Raw genomic sequence first — 21,252 nt, forward strand, 5'->3', positions numbered from 1 at the left:
GTTACTGTGTGTCAGGCTGTGAAGAGAAGCAGCACATCAGCGTTCTGAGGTTTGATTCAAAGTTTCTGTGCTGCTCAAAACAGACGTTACCATGATGTAGATGTTCATTAATAATAATTCACTGTCCAACACATCAACACTCAGGTCCATTTTTCAGTTTTAATGCAATTTAATTAATACAGAATTTTATAAGATTTCACTTTCAATTTGAAAAATGTTACAAAAGTCTTCAAATAAAGTAAAATATAAAGTGTGATCTATTAACCCCACGCCCTGACTTTAAATTTAAACTTGTTTTGAAATTCTCCCTTTTTCTTTTGTCGACTCGACCCCGTTCGTGTCGTCCCGCGGCGTCATTTAAACACGGTCAGGTTGGTCAGGTTGAGTTCAACGTGTGGTGTTCCTGTTTAAGTGTGTGTGGGCTTCATGTTGTCAGACCTTTTGTTCACACGCGTCTCATGAATACGTTTGTATTACAGGTCAGATTTTAGTCGCACACGTGGGTGAAACGTTTCCATGGTGACAGCCGTGCGTTACACGAAGCGTCGGAGCGCTGTATGTGCGTACGTTTATGATCGACATGACAAAAACACGTTTGGAGTAAAAAGGAAGCTTGAAGCAGAAATTAGTGAAGCTTAGAAACGAAGTGTTTGGAGAAACAACAGCAAAGGAAGCAGGAAGCCAGCCGTGCATCAGGCAGCCGGTCTGCTGCAAACAGTGTGTCGTTCTCAACATTCACCTCCTCTGTACTCTCCTCCCTCGCATACACAGACGGTTCGCTAGACAGTGACACAGGTAAACAACACAGCTGTTAAAAATATACACGTGCATCTGAAACGTTGTGTTGCTCTTTAATGAGCAATCAGAGTTTGGCTCATAAGTGTGTGTCAGCAGGAGTAGCTGACAGATGTAAGAGAGAAAGAGAGATGTTACTGCACAAAGAAACAAAAGCACGAGAGCAGAGAAAGCTGTGACACGTCCTGCTGACTGCGTCCACTAAAGTAGTCATGTGAGAGACGAACCAAAGACATCAAACACTACCCAGTATGCAGACATCACCAGCCTGGAGTCTGAGTCCGCTCGTTTCAGATGACAGCGCTGTGTGAATTCCTCTGTGAGAAACTGTTGCTGCTCAAACCTCATCCATGTTCCCCTAAACCCTTTAACACGTGCTGGTTCATGTAAATGCCAGATCAACACGAACTAACAGTAAACACACTGAAAGAAAACACGTTTGTTTACTTTTGCTTATTGCTGCGACTCTTCTGTTGTAAACGAGCATCTATCTGCTTTCTATCAGTCAGATTGTAGCAGACAGCTCGACATCGTATCCTGCTTGTCTTTACCGGATCACAGCGCACTGACAATATTACTGATCACTTCTGGCTACAAGCTGCAGTGCACACATGTTTACTGTGAGACCGTGCACAGCCTCAGTTTATTGGCTGTCTTGGCCATTAGAGCTTAAATCTAAAGGCGACCATGCCTCTGGGAGTCCTCTCTTCTCCATTGGCCAGCCTGTGAACATGTCGTCTGTGACTTCATTCACTTCCTGAAACATTTTTATTAACATGCACTTATGTGATGTCCCGCTCTCCCAGTGCTCTTCTCATCATCGCTCCGTACTTTCTAATTATTTTCTAATTGCTTATGTATCCATTTTTAATTGGATCAAATCAAATACTTCCTCTTCCTGTTTCTTAAGCATCATTCTGTTTCATTTAGATGTAAACTGCTGCCTTAGCAAGTGCTGTATAAATAAAGTTGCATTTTCCTCACGTGAACAAGTGCTAAATGTTTTTGTTTTGATGTTACCATGTTTCACATGTGATCGCTCACAGCACTTTCAGAGTAGGGTTTTTATAATCGATTTATCGATTAAAATCGATTCTGGCTTGGATAACGTGAAATCGATTCATTAAAATCCTGAATCGATTTTTTAATATAAATTTATTTTTCCTGAAATGCCAGAATCTCAGGTGAAACCTCACAAAATTTCAACAACCACCAAACAGCTAAAACAGTAAATGAGAGCAGGAACACGGATTCTGCACAAAGACGTAAACACAAAGTGCGGACCCGCCGACGCATCAGAATCAGTGAGACGTCACCTTTCTCAGCTGACGGCACGGACACGGTCGGGGCTGAAAGCCGACAGCTCGCTGATTCTGATGTTTCCGCGGGTCCGCGCTTTGTGTTTACGTCGTTTTTGTGCTGATTCTAAAGCTGTTAGTTTGATCTCCAAACAATATTGACCAAACCAGCAGCAAAAGAAGATCCAAACTAAGCTTCACATAAACATCGTCATGAACTCCCTCTGACTTTTACTGTTTTGCTTCCACCAGGATAAAATCACACTTCATGCACAGCTCTCTCTCTCTCTCTCTCTCTCTCTCTCTCTCTCTCGCTCTCTCTCTCTCTCTGTACTTCAACAACAGTTTCGTCTAAAAATCAGTTTTCTGCTTTATTCGCTTGCTTGTTACACACAAGTCTACCGTTGTTTACAGCCTGTCGGCCGCTGTTTTTTCCTTTTACTTACTTCCGAAAAGAAAACCTAATTTCTGCCGTTCAATACTGAACAAATTTAAACTTTTTAAAATTATGCAAAATGCAAAACGCCGTGTCTCTAATAAAACCGCTGTAACGTCAGAGGTAACGTTCATAAGTTGATTAATGGGTTTCTTTCGTTTTTGATCTACTGCAGAATATTTTTATAAAATCCAGGCCAGGAAAATCAGCTTCATGTTTTTCTGTTTTATCTTCAGCTACTTTGACACAAAGGCCTCTGCTGTGACGCTCACACCTTTGATAAAGTCTTGTGTGTGTCAGCTTCCTTTTTATAGATACAAAAATATGTAAATGCACTGATCTGAATTATAATATTTCTGACTGTCAAAATTTCCCAGATTCAAATCGAATTGAATCGAATCGTGGATCGAATCGATTCGGGACCTTGTGAATCGGAAACGAATCGATTCTAGAAATCAGTGACGATACCCAGCCCTAGGTGCCGTTTTTAGCATCGCATTAAGAACCAACAGCATAGTGGTCGGGGGTGATAATGTTTTGGTTCATCAGTCGTCCAGTCAGCTCATGTTTTGGGAGTGGCTGCACGACGTCAGTGTGGGCTGTCAGGTCTGTACATGCTGCTGTGCAGAGCTGCAGACGTGTCTGATTAATTCCTTCATTTCTGGACCTCGAACATCACAGTTCAGTTTCTGATATTTTCATCTCGAAGTTTAAGAGCCTCAGCAAATGAGAAACAACAGCAGTGACACGGGAACCTCGTGCAAACATGTCTGACAGCTTTATAGCTGTGCTTCAGCCAGGGTTATGTCAGCTGTCCGTCTCTGCCAGCTCTGGAAGCCAAATTGCTTGTAAGTAGAAGAATCCTGAAGCAGTGCCAAGATCATTGCAACCAGTCGCCATGTTTTTACCTGTTCGTCTAGCTCCTGCTGTTCTGTCCAATTTAGAAGAAGCATTTATTATGACGAATGTGTTTTCTGTTAACTTTGTCACTGATTGAGATTCAGAAGGCCATCTGTATTTGAAATGTCAGGTGTGGGCAGTCAGGTAGAGTCGGTGGGCTGGAGGCAGCTGAGATCAAGATGAAAAAGAAAGACATTTTTTCTCTGTGTGTCAGTCGTCACTGTTTCCATCAGTCTGAACAAGCGTGCAGCTGCTAGCCTCGCTGAGCACGTTCCCAGGAAACGGAGGAGAAATGATGGAAGGACAGTCAAGCAGAGACGAGAGAGAAAAGCACGAGGACGGGAGAATCGGAGAGAGCAGTTCAACCACCAGATCGGGATCAGATTTTAATCCCTCAATTAGGCCGAGTGAATAGAGCGATGTTCCTCGATGCCCTCCGCTCACCCTCTGCGTCCAGCTCGGTTTAGCTTTTCTTCTGTCTCCTTCATCAGTTCTGTAGCACGGACCCAGGAAGCCTCGTCTTTCCTTTAATTTGTCACATGCTGTGAAAGAGTATTTTCCTTCTTAATGGGTTACATTACAGTGCAAGCAACGACAGAGGAAGACATGGGGAGAAGGGAGAAGTGAGCATTAACAAAAGATGTTGTCCATAAAACAAACATCTGTACTGAGAGCTACATATCCTCAGCAGAGAAGAAGACAGTGTCCCACGAAGACAAAGATTTGTGCCTGAGTTTGATGTGACATATCTCCAACACACAGCAAGAGAAAGCAGCACAGCCTTATCTGTCCAACCATCTATCCATCTTCTTCCTTTGATCCAGTTCAAGCCTGCAAAGGGCAGGAGCCTATCAGCTGTCAGAGGGCCGTCACAGAGACACAGTCGCTCATATACCAGACCAATTTAGTACCAGTTAACCCAACACAGGTACTCTGGTTTCCTCCCAAACACAGACGTGGACATGCAGACACCACACAGCTGTTCTTTCTGAAATGCTTTTGTGCTCACATCATTTTTATTCCACAAAGCATATTTTCTCAACTTCTTATCATCCTCCAGTTTGCTGGGAAATCACTTATTTTTAAATATAGGTTTAACAAATCACGTCTACAAGCTAACTTCTCACCAACAGTAAAGGCTGACCTGGAAGCTGTGTGGGCATGTTCACAGAGCAGTGGATGGTGCGCAGTGCTTCGTGTACACAAAACTGCACAAACACTGCAGCAGTAGATCTCTATGTGAATTGACAGCAAGGTCAGCATTGCCATTTTAATTGCTGACCCACTTGACTGAGTTAAGCATGTTCCTGTTGTGCGACACATACAGAGATGAATTAAGGAGGCGTGATTTAAAATAGAGTGACAGTGTCGTCACTCAACACCACCAGAAAAAATGTACTTTTTAAATCTTTTGACTTTTTTTAATGCAGCATTAGGCACGGTGGGGTGAACGCTGCCTACATGTCTGCAGGCTGCATCGCCTCATATTCACAAGCTTCAGTCGATCTTGACACAAAGTGAATCGGAAAGAAACCAATGAAAACAGAGGAGAGACGTTGATGTCTCTGTGGTCAACAATAGATCCTCTGTATGACTGTGCAATAACAAGCTGGTGTTTAGCTTTTGTTCAACAAATCTCTTACTGAACTGTGAGGCGTGATTTAGACCTCTGTTAGAGCAGAGGTGTCCAACTTACGGCCCGCGGGCCAAATGTGGCCGACAATATAACTATATCAGTTATTACTGGCCCGTCACTATGTGATGCCCTGCTGAGGATCCATGGGACTTTATTTTGACCATGCAGCCAATCACGTGCAACAACAGAGTTTTAAATGCAGACGTGTCAGGAAAAAGTGAAGAAATGAGTGAAAATATAAAATGAGCAACATCTGGCTGCATGTTAGCGATCCTGGAGACCGAGTGCAGAATTAGCAGCTGTTTTTATTTTCAGCCTTTTTCCACTGTGGAGGACAAAAGGTTTCCAACCTGCCCAGCACGAGTGTGCTCTCGCTAGTGTACGTTCATAAAAGTAAGACTTTAAATGGTCTGCATTTGTATAGCGCTTTTCTCAGTCCCTAAAGACCCCAAAGCGCTTCATACTACATTCAGTCATCCACACATTCACACACTGGTGATGGCAGCTACATTGTAGCCACAGCCACCCTGGGGCGCACTGACAGAGGCGAGGCTGCCGGACACTGGCGCCACCGGGCCCTCTGACCACCACCAGTTAGTATCTTGCCCAAGGATATCTGGCATGCAGCCAGGAGGCAGCCTGGGATCGAACCACCGACCTTCTGATTAGTGGCTGACCTGCTCTGCCACCTGAGCTACAGCCACTTCACACTGAATAAAAAATGCTTCCTTGTAAAACACTAAATGTACAGTTCAGTGTTGCCTACGACATAAAACAACTATATGCAAAGTGTCTTTGAATGGCACGAAGCCTTGGGTCAGTGTCTAAAGGAGTCTCACCTGAAAGTCGCTCCAACACATTTACATTCTTAACTTGTTCAATCTGCTGCTCACCACAAACAAGCACAAGCTTTAACAGCATTTTCTCAGGTTTTCAGCTCCCTCATGGCCATTCACTCTGGTAATGGTAATTAGTAATAATGCAATAATTGATTAAATGACAGAAACGTTTCTGTTTTTCACTTCCTGCTCTAGAAATGTTTGTTTTTTTATGACTACAGTTTTAAAAACAGAAAATCAAAACGAATGTGGGCAATGAGCCACCAGAAGTTTTCCGTCATTTTACACAATTATTCCTTACAGAGAGTCGTGCTGACTAGGGCTGGGTTTTTATAATCGATTTATCGATTAAAATTGATTCTGGCTTGGATAACGTAAAATCGATTCATTAAAATCCTGAATCGATTTTTTAATATAAATTTATTTTTCCCGAAACACCAGAATCTCAGGTGAAACCTCACAAAATTTCAACAACCACCAAACAGCTAAGACAGTAACTGAGAGCAGGAACACGGATTCTGCACAAAGACGTAAACACACAGCGCGGAGCCGCCGACGCATCAGAATCAGTGAGATGTCGCCTTTCTCAGCTGACGGCACGGACACGGTCGGGGCTGAAAGCCAACAGCTCGCTGATTCTGATGTTTTGGCGGCTCCGCGCTTTGTGTTCACGCCCTTTTTGCGCTGATTCTAAAGCTGTTAGTTTGATCTCTCTCCAAACAATATTGACCGAACCAGCAGCAAAAGAAGATCCAAACTACGCTTCACATAAACATCGTCATGAACTCACTCTGACTTTTACTGTTTTGCTTCCACCAGAATAAAATCACACTTCATGCACAGCTCTCTCTCTCTCTCTCTCTCTCTCTGTACTGTTTTCTGCTTTATTCGCTTGCTTGTTACGCACAAGTCTACCGTTGTTTACAGCCTGTCTGCCGACGTTTTTTTTTCCCATTTACTTACTTCCGAAAAGAAAACCTAATTTCTGTCGTTCAATACTGAACAAATTTAAACTTTTTAAAATTATGCAAAATGCAAAACGCCGTGTCTCTAATAAAACCGCTGTAACTTCAGAGGTAATGTTCATGTGTTGATTAATGGTTTTCTTTCGTTTTTGATGTACTGCAGAATATTTTGTCAGAGTGTCAGCTTCCTTTTTATAGATACAAAAATATGTAAATGTACTGATCTGAATTATAATATTTCTGACTGTCAAAATTTCCCAGATTCAAATCGAATCGAATTGTGAATCAGAATTGAATCGATTCTAGAAATCAGTGACGATACCCAGCCCTAGTGCTGACAGACTCACTGCTGGTAAATGCTGAACTTTATCCTAAAGATCTTTAAACCTGAATGGGAGGCAGAGCCTTCAGCTTCCCTCGTCTATGAAACCTGCTCACAGCTTCACTCGCCGTGACTTTGCATCATTAGTTATTATCAACGTCTGGCCACAGTGTGTCTTTGCTCCTCCCCTCCCCCCAACAGCTCGTGGACAATAACCCTCCCTGAGCCTGCTTGTGCTGGGGGCTTCTTCCTGTTAAAAGGGAGGTTTTCCTTCCCACCGTCACCAAAGCGCTGGCTCAGTTGTTGGGCTTCTCTATGTTCTCTGCATTATTGAGCACCTTCAGGCAACTGCTGTAGTAATATAGCACCATATAAATACAACTGAATTAAATTGATAGTGTATAGTGCACACACATAAAAATATATTTGTGTGTGTGTGTGTTTGGAGGAGATGAAGAGAAACTGAACCAGAGGTGAGCACAGTGAACATTCACCAGCACAGACTGAACGTGTGTCAGTGATTGTGAAAGTGTTTCTCTGCAGTCAGGATAATTATGAATTAGTGAGATGCAGACGATTATTGCAACTGTGATCCGCATTTTACCATCTGTTCTACGTTGTTTCACACACAGACACACAAAGTGGAATATGTGTTATATGCATGTGAGCAAACACACGAGCCACAGACGGCTGTACTCGGACACGGAGAGATTAATGCTGTCATTGACAGATGACAGATGATTTCATTTGGTCAGTGAACAGAGCAGCGACACAGCAGCTGAGCAGAGCATTAATCCAGCACAAACTCATTACATTTGAGTTTCAGATATTCTAATCCACAACACCTCTGTGCGTCTCTGTGCATTCATTTATTAGTATCACATTTTTTGGAATATGTGCTTTTGACTGATGGTTAATAAAGTAAATTTAAAGTGATTTTTATGGCAATCAGGCTGTGACTTTATTTATCATCCAGTTAATGACTCTTCACAGATACTTGTGAGTGCACTTGTTCCCTGCTCCAGTGAAAATGTCAGATTGGCAATTAATGTGCTTTTTTTCCGAGCCTTGCTAATTAAACGTTGTTGACACCTAAAATGATAAATGTTGTATTGGCATGTTGACAAAAGTCCAAACAGTAGGAATCAGAATCTGTTTCCTTAGGGATGGAGCAGACACACACGCACTGCAGGGCACACAGCTCAGTTTTCTAATATATTTAAAGAAATATTTAAAGCTTCAACATGTGTGGGGACAGAGATGTAAGACAGCTGGTTCCAAACATTTGTTGGTAACTTGCATGTCTCAGTTTCAAAAGAGAAGTAGTTGTAAATTTGAGACATCTTGCTTTTGAATATTTAACCCTTTAAAGCCGGTCAGAGCAGCACGCTCCATTTTGCATAACTATTTTTAAATCCCGGTAGCTCTGCAACCACGTGAGCTAGCGCAATAAATTTTTTTGCATATGAAACCAGAGGAGTTGTACTTACATCTTATGCCATCAGCTTGTCCTCGGTCACAGTTTCCTTCCACATATAGCTTTGCAAAAACTGCATAAAAAGCACTTGCAGCAACAAAAACATTCCAGAAACACACTTTGCTGATCCGATCAGCTGTTTGTAACATTTTGCGGAAATGTAGTTTTTTACCATCAGGGCTTCATGAGCCTATACTGGTGTTTTTAAAAGTTATGTTTGACTTTATGACTTTCTGTGTGGTTTCTGGGATGCTTAGGACTCATATTGCACTGCTGGAAATAGTTTATTTTGATGCATATGCTGCTTTTTTGCAAATTTGCATTATAATATTTATTTTCCTTTTTCCTGCAGTATATAAAAATTGGTGTATTTCAAAAACAAAACTATGAAGACACTCAAAATAAATTTCCTGTGGTGGGAAACTATTTTGTGCAACTTTTTTGTATTTACAGTTTTGAGGGATAAGCCTCTTAAATTTCTCTAACTAGAAATATATGTTAAAAAACAAAAACGATTTTCAATTTTTTTGTAGTTTATTGCACTTTTTTGCAATTTATGTAATTACTATGCACTTAATGCAGACATATTATTAAAATTTGGGCTATAATGGTTGTATTGATGTATAGCAACTTGAAATGCTCCCAAAAATGGCTCCACAGCATGTAAACATATAATATAAGCTCTGGCGGACTTGGTTCTATGGTAGGTCTTAAAGGGTTAAGGGACAGAAGCAGATTTAGAGGCGTCCTGAGGATAGTTGTTCCCAGTGTTGTTTGTTAGGATGAGAACTGTGATGCAGTCTCACTGTAACCTGTAATAATTATTATTATACAATTACTGTTGTGTGACTTCAGTTTGGGGAAGTTTGGATAACAGAGTAACACACTTCAAAGCAGCTTCAGTTGTACAACGAGATCCTTACTGTGCTGGACGATGAAACACAGCAAGGACTCTTCAGCAGATTCCTGCTCAGGGAAGCTGTTTCACTTAAACACCGGCCCTGTTTGCTTCTGTGCTAGTGACATCAGCATGTACTTACACGGTAGTATTTAATTCTCTGCTGCTGTTGGTATGACAGACGAGGCAGACTAGTACCAAAGAGGATACTCCGTCTTCTTGTGAGGCAGCAAATGACACACAAGAGAAACTCGTCTCCGCGGGTCACTGTCAGCCTTAAGTGAAAAGCAGAACAGCCACTCAAGACAAACAGAGGAAGTGTGTGACTCTTCATAAGTGTGTGTTTATTTTTTGTCTGTGTAAGCTGGTATTTCTCCGTGGGGCCGTTTTCATTTGACAGTACGACAGGCGCCTCTGCACCAGGTTACACACACATGCACAAACGCACACGCTTCACTTGTCTGTGTGCAACAAGAAGCAGGGCTGCTCGATGATGGCAAAAATGATGATCACCATTATTTTCACTGAAATTGAGATCTCGATTATTTAACAATAACAATGTGTTGAATAATGACTTTAAAGATTGTCATAAAATAGTGCAAATACTGATAACAGTGCAAATGTTTGCAATATAAGAAATAAATAAAAATGTAAACATCTATGTTTAGTGAACTTTGCAGTGTTGCTCTGTGGTGCAGCTACGACACTGTAGCAAAGTTTACACACTATGTCTACTTGATCCACGTCTGACTCTGAACCCATAATGTTTCCACACCACTCAAGTTTTTTTACCTCTTTTCAACCAACAGCAGTCACTCTTCTCTCCAAATAACTTCTGCTGAGCTCTCCGAGCTTCCCTCGGGTCCTCTTAATCAGCGGTCCCCAACCCCCGGGCCTCGGACCGGTACTGGTCCGTGAGTCGTTTGGTACCGGGCCGCGAGAGTTGAGGCTCAGGTGTGAAATGTATAGTTTTCAGGGTTTTTATCGGTTTTCAGCGTTATTTTGTTATCATTTTTATCGTTAACTCTGTTTCCCTGGGTCTTTTCACGTGTGTTATGAATAAATTTCTTTTTTCCGGTACCGGTACTAGTTTTATTTTGTTGTATTTATCCGCGACACCTTAAAGGCCAGTCCATGAAAATAATGTCGGGCATAAACCGGTCCGTGGCGCAAAAAAGGTTGGAGACCGCTGCTCCAGTGTTGCCAACTTAGCGACTTTGTCGCTATATTTAGCGAGTTTTCAGACCCCCTAGCGACTTTTTCTAAAAAAAGTCGCTAAAAAAAGACGTGAAAGCGCATATCGCTTTTACTCTCAACAAGCAGCGGGTGCTGTAACACAGTCAGTTCTTTTACTCTTTTACTCTTATGCTGTTTTGTGGATCACAAGTTTTAAAACTACTTATAAACACACACACAAAGTAACTCCACCAGAGTGCCTATTTCGGGTCACTTTTGCCGGTCCAAGCCCGGGTAAAGGAGCAGGGTTGGAATTGTGACATTAAAAAAAACAATAATTGCTCAAATAAATTTAATTTGTAGTTCTAAATAAACTCTAAATGCATTTAGGATATTTTTTACTCACTTTATGTCTCTTCCAAGATGTTATTTCTCTCTCCAACAGCGTAGGTTACAATTACATTAGCATGACCAATTATGCAAATTAGGTGATGACGTCATTTAGCGACTTCTAGCGACTTTTAGGACAGCCAATAGCGATTTTCATAACTGAGGAGTTGGCAATACTGCGCTGCTCTTAATTGTTGTGACATGTGTTCGAAACGCAGAGAGGTGCGCTCAATTCGCCACGCGGAGCAGCGCGAGAGTAAAGCACGAGGGAGGGGCTAATAATCAGCTCAGTCATTTTTAATGATCGTTGAAAGCCCAGATCGTAATCGAGATTAAAATTCGATTAACTGAGCAGCCCTAACAAGAAGCAAACATCTCCTGGCCCTGGGTGCAGTTGGCTGCTCCTGACAGCTACATCAGAGATAGTCAGGGCTGCACATCAGTGGTCTGCAGGTGTGCATGTGCTGCCAAAATAAAAGATGCTCATCAGACAAGAAGCTGCAAAGTCGAAGATGTCGAAGAAGCTCCTTTAATCAGTTACTCTGGTGTTCGACATCTTTACGTGTTCTAAACAAATGTCTGTCCTCCTCCAGAAAATCTCATGTACGCAAACGCGTGTTGCAGCTTCTTGTCTGATGCGCATCTTTTATTTTGACAGCGCATGCGCACCTGCAGACCGCTGGTGTGCAGCCCTGACTATAGGCTTGATCTGTGACGTGCACGCAGCACACAGGCTGTAACAGCTGTAAGTGTGAGAATGGGATAAACCAGCACATGAGTCTTGATATCATACGATATGAAATGAAGAAGCTACTCAGAGATGTTACTGAGTGAGTCGTCATTGCTCCGCAGCAGCACACAGCAGCACACAGCAGTCACAGCAGTCACTCGAGACTCTACGTGTTGCTGTTATTGCTTTTTTCTGCTATCACATAGAAATCATCCAACACACATGTTGATTTGCCTGATACACAACACCATGTCAGCTGGAGGCACTGGGACGAGAGGGGATTTTCTGAGTCCTGTAAGGTCAGCAAATGACACACACACACACACACACACACACACACACACACACACACTGAGAGAGGGAAACTTGCCTCGGAGGTCCCTGTCAGCTGTCAAGGTAAAAGCAAAGCAGGCACTCAAGACAAGCGAAGCGTTGGCCTCTGTGTTCAGTGTGGGTGACCTGGTTTGTCTGGTTTACCTTCAGTGCTCTATATTCACTGATGCCACTGGCCAGTGTAGACCGCACACTGACTTTGTGTGCTTCAATACGATGTGACAAGAGCTCAAAGTTATTATAGAGGAAAAACCATTTCAGTCACATCTTTGGGTGCAAAGTGCGCTTGTTCGATTTGACGGCTGTAGTGGAGACATGCAGCACAGGGCCACAGGTCGCTGCCTCGTGCTGACCCACTGAGTGAAGCTGGCGCCTGCATCGGTTCATGTTTCAGTGCATTGCACCTTTAAAGCATTGTTCTATTTGAACACATTAATACTGATTTGATTGTTGGACAGAGGAAAGCACAAACTTCTTCTCATTCTGGATCTCTGCACAGTGCAGAAGGACAAATCCTTCAGCACCACAGGCGCTTGGATCCACTCCCTGCTGCAGTGCTTCTCTTTGGTCGAGCACTCAAATTACGTTTTGGCCAAAGACATTTATGGCTTAAAGGCCGACTTATTTTTGGATATTTTTTGGATTCAAGGGTCGACTGTTTTCAGCTGTAATGTAGAGCAAGTTACTCTTTCAACACCAACGTGACTCTTACTACTTCTACCTCTGCAGCAGTCTCAGCTGACTGCAGGCTTCCAACCTTATAAACAGTACATTTGCACAATGACTGACACTGGCCAACTGGATGAACAATGGGCCATGAGGTCAGTGTGTCGCTCATTAATATGCAAATATGCAAATGACCATGCATACTAATGAGGTTGGGGAAACCTGCAGTCAGCTGAGAAGTCACTTGGATGATGATGAACAGAATCAACCTTTTGGGATCTACGTACCTGGATGATTGAGCGTGTGCACCTATGTACTAGGATGTGATGTCAGAGAGTAGCTGAGCCCTGTGTCGCTGTGTGACTGCATCCATGAGAGGTGCACATTAATATAACTTGGCATGCTTTGGACTTTGAGGTGATTATCTTTGATAATCGCTGACATGAAACTATTGTGCAGCTGAACTAGTTAAGACACAGCACAGTGTTGTTGTCAAACATATGAGAGCAGCTGGTTTCAGCCTGTGGGTGGAGCCTTCCTTTGTGACGTTTTTCCTTTTTTGTTTGGTTTTCAGGAGAGTTTTGATCCACCTGAGCCTCATTGCCATGGTGACGAAGAAAACAATTACACATCATTAATTTAAAAAGGCAGTTATTAACTAAACTACTCCAGAAACAACAAGAACATAGTATTGTGACGTAAATCTCACCATTTACATTTCCCAGTTTGCCTCGGAGAGACTGGTAAGTGTTTGGTTGCTGCTTCGTGTGTCTGTGGAAAGAGACGGCAACATATTGCTCTTTGTTTCGTGGTACCCTATGGATAGGCCTAATTTATACCCCACACACACATCGTTCCTCCAAAGGCCACATGAGCAAAACCTCTGCTGCCAGGGGACAGACGTCATCCGTGTGCGTGCGTCCGTATGTGCGTATTTGTGTCGGCTGATTATACACCGGAGTATTTGATGGAAATATTATGACTAGTCTAAATTTCCTTTCTAACGTGGAAATGCTACAGCTATGACACAAAGCAGCGCTGCTGCTGTGTGTCACAGAACGCACAGCAGCTTATGTTCGGTCACTGTAGCACATATCAGTGTGTTGGCACCAAACCTAATGTTTGTTCAGTGTTTGTGAGTTTCTGCTGTTTTTCTGTTGTTGTTTGTTTGTTTTGCTTTTGTTACATTGTAGCTGAGGTCTTTCTGCCTTGCCCAGCACAGAGTGGATTTGCACCAGCTCATAGTCATCTATAACCAAAGGCTGACACCATCTCACAAACTTGCACAACAGAGACACAGAGACACAGGGAGGCAGATCGCTATATATATATATATATATATATATATATATATATATATATATATATATATATAATGACATTAACTCCATAACGGCAAATCTCCGTTAACAAGTTACCGCGGATCGCCCCGTGCGTGGGGCTGGACGGCGTCAACTGGTTAACAAGCTAACTGCGCTAACGCACTAGTTCCCACCAATGTAATTGAGCATTGCGTGGCACATCCGACATACTGTTTTACTTTAGTCCATGACGCGCTTACCTTCAGGGTCATACTTCACATGAAAACCAAAATAGTTCCAAACGCTACATTGAATGAGGGTGGGGGAGGTTCAATTTTGGGTAGCGTTGAGGCAGTTGCCATGTTGCAACGAGCTTAGCTTCTGTTTTGCTAGCTTGCGCTGCGCTCAGTGGATCTGCACTTGACAGTGCAGCCTAGGCGGAGTAGTCGAACTGAGCTCTCAACACAGACAGCATCGTCAGAAGAAAAGTTGATAAAACAAATAAAAATGTTGTATTGTTCGATACAAAACCGAACCGAAAGAACTGTATCGAACGGTTCAATATCGATACGAGTATCGATGCACCCCTAATATATATATATATATTTAAATATAGATAGATATAGATATAGGTATGTATTTATGCTTATGTGATGTTTAGGCATAGCTCTTTATCTAGTTAGCATGTGTGTGATGTCCTTGCTTAACCCAACTGTAATGATTCCACTTCCTGTATTTCACACTGTGAGTGATCGTACTCTGGGAAGTGCCTTCAGATAGATTTTCTGCTCAGGTTAGTGTTGGGTCTATATTAAGTATAATGGTATAGAGAACTATCTGATTTTTGTGAAGTAGCTCCAGGCCACATGTTCTGTGGAGTACTGCAGCCGTCCAATCAGCTTTCAGAAACAGCTCATTTCTCATCACTGTGTAAAACACTGCTAGCCCATGCATGAAACACAGCACTGTATGGTCTTATAATCAGAATAACTTTTATGCAGTACAGCACATAAAGCAATAAATGCATTTGGAGCCCACATATTGAAGTTTGGTTAAAGCAGTGGACACTGATTAGCTGAGTTACTATAATGCACTTGATGCTTGCAGCGTAAACATTAACTGTTTAATGGGCTTAAGTAGTTCATGCTTTTTTATGTGCATTCCCTTTTTTCACTGCTTCTTTGAACCGTATGACTGAAGGACATTTAAACAGTTATAATCAGGTATAGTTGCTTTGTGCTGCACCCATGCTCCGTTTGACCCTTGTTCACCTTTTGCTTCAGGCTAATAATAGGGGATTATTGGGTCTTTGGGGTCTCGCTCCAATACTGTAGCCTTTACCTAACAATAGGATTTGTCTTTAGATGATAATCAAATTGGTACGCAGCTAGTCTTCACACACTCACGTGCAGCCTGCAGATGTGCTGTCCACTGCCTTCAGAGTTTTAACCTTTTATATAAAATACTGTGACAAATAAACAAAAATGATAAAATAAATAAATAAATTGAAATTAAATTTAACAACAAAATGAATTTACATTTATTTCGAATGATAGACAGAAAACAGTCTAAAACTAAAGTTAGGTCCAGAACAACAACGACGTCCTCAAAATGGGGAGCTTTTATTTTGAAAATCCATTTAATGGGTCATTGTCATGCCTGACGACTCAGCCACGTCCCGTGTTCCGTGTTCTGGCTGGCCAGGGTGAAACGTTGTGATATGATGCTGTTAGTGGAGACTGTGGCCTTTGGTGAATTACATACACTTCTTATCCAATGAATAAAAGACTTTCCAAAACCAACTTCATGAAGAACCATGAAAAGAAAGACCAGTAAACTTTGCCAAAGGCCTTTTCTGCATCTCGTCTGTTGCTTCAGCGTTGCGCCACGGTGCCAGGCTAATGAGGTTGAATAACCTTCTAGATGTGTTAGTAGAACGTCTGCCTTTGACGAAAGTGACTTAGGGATAACTTTAATGTGGGCATTGATTAATGACAGGTCGGTAGGTAGAGCAGGGTCTTTATCTGGCTTTAGTCAAAGTGTTATTGCAGCTGTGTTAATATGGGAAGGAAGCAGGCTGTTATGTTTTATTACTGCGACTGTTCTGACCAATCATAGAGGAAGAAATGGAGATCCATCAGAGCCCAGCGCCTTGTTTGGCCTTCAGATCAAGGCACCATGTAGCTCATTGGTGGTTCGATGAGTGAATGTCTTCTGCTTATTCTCAGTAGACATAGACGGTATCATTCAGTTACCTTGAAGTGTATTTGCACTGTTTTGTTTGTTGGCTGGTTGTATTGGATTATATTGTAGCAGATATTCAGTTTGTTGTTATGATAAAATATTATCAGCTGTAATTTTGTGTTTTGTAATTCTCTCGACGTTTGTTTCTTTGGGTTTGTCGTCGCTCTTAGTTGCTTCATTTTTTCTTTAATATTGCAGTATAATATGTATGTATGTATGCAATACATCCAGTTTTTCTTCCTGTTTTTCTTCTAAGGCTACTGCGATATGATTTTACACCAAGCTTCTTGCTGATTGTCTCGTAGTCCAGCCTCATGCATTTCTACAGTCTTGTCCCCGATGTCGGCTCTGTGGTCCTGCCCATGCTGCTGCAGGGGCTGGAGTGGAAGTAACTGATGAGTTTAGGTTGACTATTTGTAATTGATCTGTGAGAGAGAGAATATTAGATGGGTTGTAACTGAATACTTATTTGACTCAATGACAGGCAAATCAATGTATGACTTAAAAATTAAGCAGGCAGTCGTCTAAGGAGCTTGGAAAGAAAAGCATCTGGATTTCTTTAAGTTGCTGGAAGACGTCTCACCTCTCTCATCCAAGAAGCTTCTTCAGTTCTGAAGCTGCTCAGATGAGACTGCGATGACCTGGATGACTGAGAACCTTCACGTACAAACAAATCTTTTTCCTCCCACTGTACGAACAGTTGCAGAAACTGTTGGTGAATACGTTAAAATAAATATTGTGTCTTACATAATATACCGAGTTCCTCCACAGGCAGATTTAGTCTCGGGTGAGACACAGTGACACAGAAGAGCTTCCTTACCAGGCCAGGACTCAGGTCTGTCTGCGCCTGCAGGCCAGTGGCCACTTTGAAAGGTGATGATGTGCACATCCTGGACAGGGAGTCGAGGAGGGCATGTCTGTGTCGAAGAGGGCACCTTAAAGTATAAAGTACGGGCAAAACAATTTGAATATCAACCACCATGAGCTGAGCTCACAGCCCACTGTTAGTTTAGATCGTTGTGCAGCTGTGCTGTTTGTAAGGTGGGAAATCTTAAGAAAGGTGAATTGCAGTCAGTGCCAAACAAGACTGCAGCTTTGTTCCTGCAAATGAGCCAAAACTGATTCCACTTTAATGTGAGAGTGAACACATTTGTGCCTGAATGTTTTAATGAAGGGTGTTTTTGTTGTTTTAAAGATGCGTTTGAATGGATTCCAAATGTGGACGACTTCTCTGTTTGAATGAAACACACAGACCTCCGAACACTAATGTGTACACACCCGAGCAGAAGTCACTAAACGCCAAAGTTACCAAACGGATGCACAGCTGATTTAGAGACTGGACTCGAGCAGGCGCAGCACTGGAGCCTCTTTCTGTGGTGCTGAGCCTGACGTCCTCAGTGATGCTGCACATGAGCTCTGTAATTGTTGCTGCTCACATATTCTGACAACAGAACTGATGAATAGATTTTTTAAGATCACTTGTATTTGTTGTTTTACTGTGTGGTGCAAAGACACACACCTGTCAGTGTGTTTTATGTGTGTAACAATATTGAGTCACACCATCAGCGAGCATCACCTTCATCGTTCTTTTTTCAAAGATGTTTTGTTCATTCTCCACATTCATCATCCTTTTTTCTTTCATGTGGTCTTTCATAGGTCCTCCCATGCCCTCCCCCTCCTGCCCATCTGTCATTGACCAATCACATCCACAGTCAGCTAATCCGCACGACAACCCGCTGTTAGCCAACATACCTGAGCCTAACTCAGAGGAAGAGGAGGAGGAAGAGGAGTATGCTGCTCGGTTGTACTTAGCCGTAACATATGGTAAAGAGACTTTTTTTAAAGACATGCACTCATTTTGGATTCAGTGTGTGAGCTGCAGCTGTGGACTGTGGGGTGACTCAGGGTGACAGGCGTGGTGGAAGTTAGTCGTGATTTCTCCTTGTGTGTTTTTATTTCCTCTGTACCTAAACATCAATCTGCTGTCACAGAGCGGCTGACGGATTTTATTCACACAAAAGAGAGCATGTAGATTTAGTCACTAATCTCTCAAGTGGTAAATATAACAATGGCTGTCTGTGTCAAACACACACGTTTAAAATGACTTTTATTTTGTTCTTCAGAATACGTTGTCATAGGGCTGCACGATTAATCGTTAGAAAATCGCGATCTCGATTCATACTTATGTGCGATCTCATTTCCAAATGACAACGATTTAAAAAAATAATAAAAAAAGACGACGATTGTAGCGCATTTTGATCCGGGACGTAATCTGCATGAAAACAAGCGCTCACTCTTCCTGCTCAACAAATGACGAGGGCGGAGCCTTATACCACGTGATACAGAAGCTGTGCCGTGTGATGCTAAAATTGGCAGGGAAAAAACAACGGAGAGCACGTCAGGGATGACGAGAAAGTGACCGGAGAAAATCCGTCCCGGTCAACCACCCAAACATCAATAACAGGAACCTTATACAGCGCTTCCCTATACCCGTCGAACTCCCGCAGGCACAAAGAAATTACGGAGGCTATCACTTATCACCTGACCAAAGATATGGCTCCATCAACACTGTGCAAAACGAGGGATTTAGGAAAACGATCAACACCCTAGACAAACGCTACACAGTGCCGTCCCGCAACTATTTTTCTATTGTTGCACTTCCTGCTCTATACACGCAGGCTGTGTCCCATTTCAGGGTCTGCACGCTTGAAGTACGCGCACTACGCGTACTACGTACGGTGCGTACTATAAGTACGAGAAGTGTGGAAGTGAGAGGCTCGTGAAATGGGACGGTCTAGCCTTCGTCACTCTGTTCAGGTTGCCTAGCAACCATGATACTAACCGCGAGAAACGTCTCATACAGCTTTGTTTGACAGAAATGAAGGAGAAAAATGTTTTGTTGGTCAATCATTTTTGCCATGACATCACTTTGATTAGTTGAGTATCTGAGGCTGAGACCACAGGACTGTAAAACATGATTCAAGGGCTTCATTTCTGTACTAAACAGTCATTTAAGATTAGTCAGCAAATAACAATTAGCTGATGAGACTAAATTCATGTCACCGTGGTAATGTAAATATAATATGGCCAATATTATAGTTATTGTCAGATTATTATGATATATATGTATATGTAGAGGCTGAAAGTACAAACATCACTAATGTCATACAACTTTGCCACATGTGGTCAACAGTAATGTTTTAATGTTCTTTGTTATTAAACATTCTCACATAAATAAGTGACGTCATATTCAGTACTTACTTTTGACAGTTCACTCTTGGCCGCTCCCTTCTGCCGTATTTTGCCGCAAAATTATCCACACCCACCGCCGCGCTATGAATTGTGGGATATATGGGACCACGAAGCGTGCACCGGACCACGCTTGATATTTGGGGAAATCGACGGCGCATTTGGAGTATGCATTTGAAGTACACTTCGAATTGGGACAGCCGTCGTCGCGTGGCGGTGACGTAACCGCACTTAAAATGCGAACTTCAAGCGTGCAGACCCTGAATTGGGACACAGCTGCAGTGTCGAGCAACGGTGGAGACGGAATTTCAAGCAGTACAACATTTTGCTGCAATGACAAAATGTGAGACATTTGTTGTTTTTATGTTTATTTATTGTTTTTATGTTCAGTCTCAACTGTTACGAAGTTGATGTGCAGTTAATAAGCGCAATAAATATTTAGACTGGGAAAGAAAATCGTGAGAGAATCGTGATCTCAATTCTAAGCCAAAAAATCGTGATTCTTATTTTATGCAAAATCGTGCAGCCCTACGTTGTCACATCCTCTCTAGCTCTTTTTTCTTATACAAGCAGTGTGACTAAACCAAAGGCATTGTTTAAATGTCCCAATAAAACTACAAATACATTAGACCAAAAATGTTTCTTTATTATTTGATTGCTACAACAATCAAATATCATTTAGCAAGTATTTGATTATAATAGCAGTTCTGGGCTTTTATCAATCTGATAAAGTGCCCCAGTGTGTTTCTGTAGCTGATGTGATAGGATAGGTTTGGTTGGATGTTTTTAAACTGGAAACTGCTTAGATCCAAAACTTGGACTCTTGTCACAACTGTAGAGAAACAAACTACACCTCACTGATGACAGCTTCTTTCTTTTTAAAACGTATTTTTTCGATAAAATCCATTTGATGACAGAGCTTCTCCTCTCCACATGTTTGTGCTAGTATTAGCATGAAGCTAATAGCATTCAATTCAATTCAATTCAATTCAATTTTATTTATATAGCGCCAAATCACAACAAAAGTCGCCTCAAGGCGTGAAGCATGAAGACGACGACCATAGTCTGGCTGCTCGAAACACTGCAGCTGATCAAGATATGTTTGCCTGTGGATAGTGACGAGCACCAGATGCTGCGTTGTTTTGACTGGGCAATGGCCCTTATTGAGTTGGTCATAGTTGGGAGTTTGATAGGAAACAGACTGTGATAGTCTGAAGATAGGAACTATCAGACTACACCAGGAGGGGCCGCGAAAGGGGAGAAATCAAGAGGAAAAATACCTGGAAGGAAAGAAGGTGAGAAGGAGACATGTGTATAAGAGAAACAGAGAACTATAGTCATCTCCTTATATATGCATCATGTAAACATGATCAGAAACAGCTCGACGTAGGCTCTGTGTGCTCCTCCTTTACCAATGTGGATGAGGTCCAAGCTAATTAATCAATACTCAGCAAAACGTCTAAAGATATTACTATCTCCACTTCTCCTTTTTAAAAAGTAAGTGCTTATTTCTTTATTTGGTCTTTAGCTGATATTTTCTTGCACACACAGACACAGATATGCACTAATGTGGAAGCCAGCCTTTTATTTCTTTAAC

The 21,252-nt window shown here is 42.1% G+C and overlaps 1 protein-coding gene across 8 annotated transcripts in view; it reads left to right on the plus strand.

The window, feature by feature from the left end:
- The window catches only part of tenm3 (teneurin transmembrane protein 3), a 388,426-nt gene that overhangs the window by 219,383 nt on the left and 147,791 nt on the right, over positions 1-21,252 (plus strand). For 6 of the 8 annotated variants that reach the window (XM_087845866.1, XM_087845865.1, XM_087845867.1 and 3 more), the window contains one exon: positions 18,063-18,230. The exons of the other annotated variants lie outside the window; for them this stretch is intronic. In XM_087845866.1, the coding sequence (XP_087701992.1) occupies positions 18,063-18,230 (168 nt within the window). The remainder of the gene's footprint in view (positions 1-18,062; positions 18,231-21,252) is intronic. 8 annotated transcript variants of the gene reach the window in all.

This window comes from Neolamprologus brichardi, chromosome 9, assembly GCF_056152115.1.
Source record: "Neolamprologus brichardi isolate AB-2024 chromosome 9, ASM5615211v1, whole genome shotgun sequence".
Classification (NCBI taxonomy): Eukaryota; Metazoa; Chordata; class Actinopteri; order Cichliformes; family Cichlidae; genus Neolamprologus; species Neolamprologus brichardi.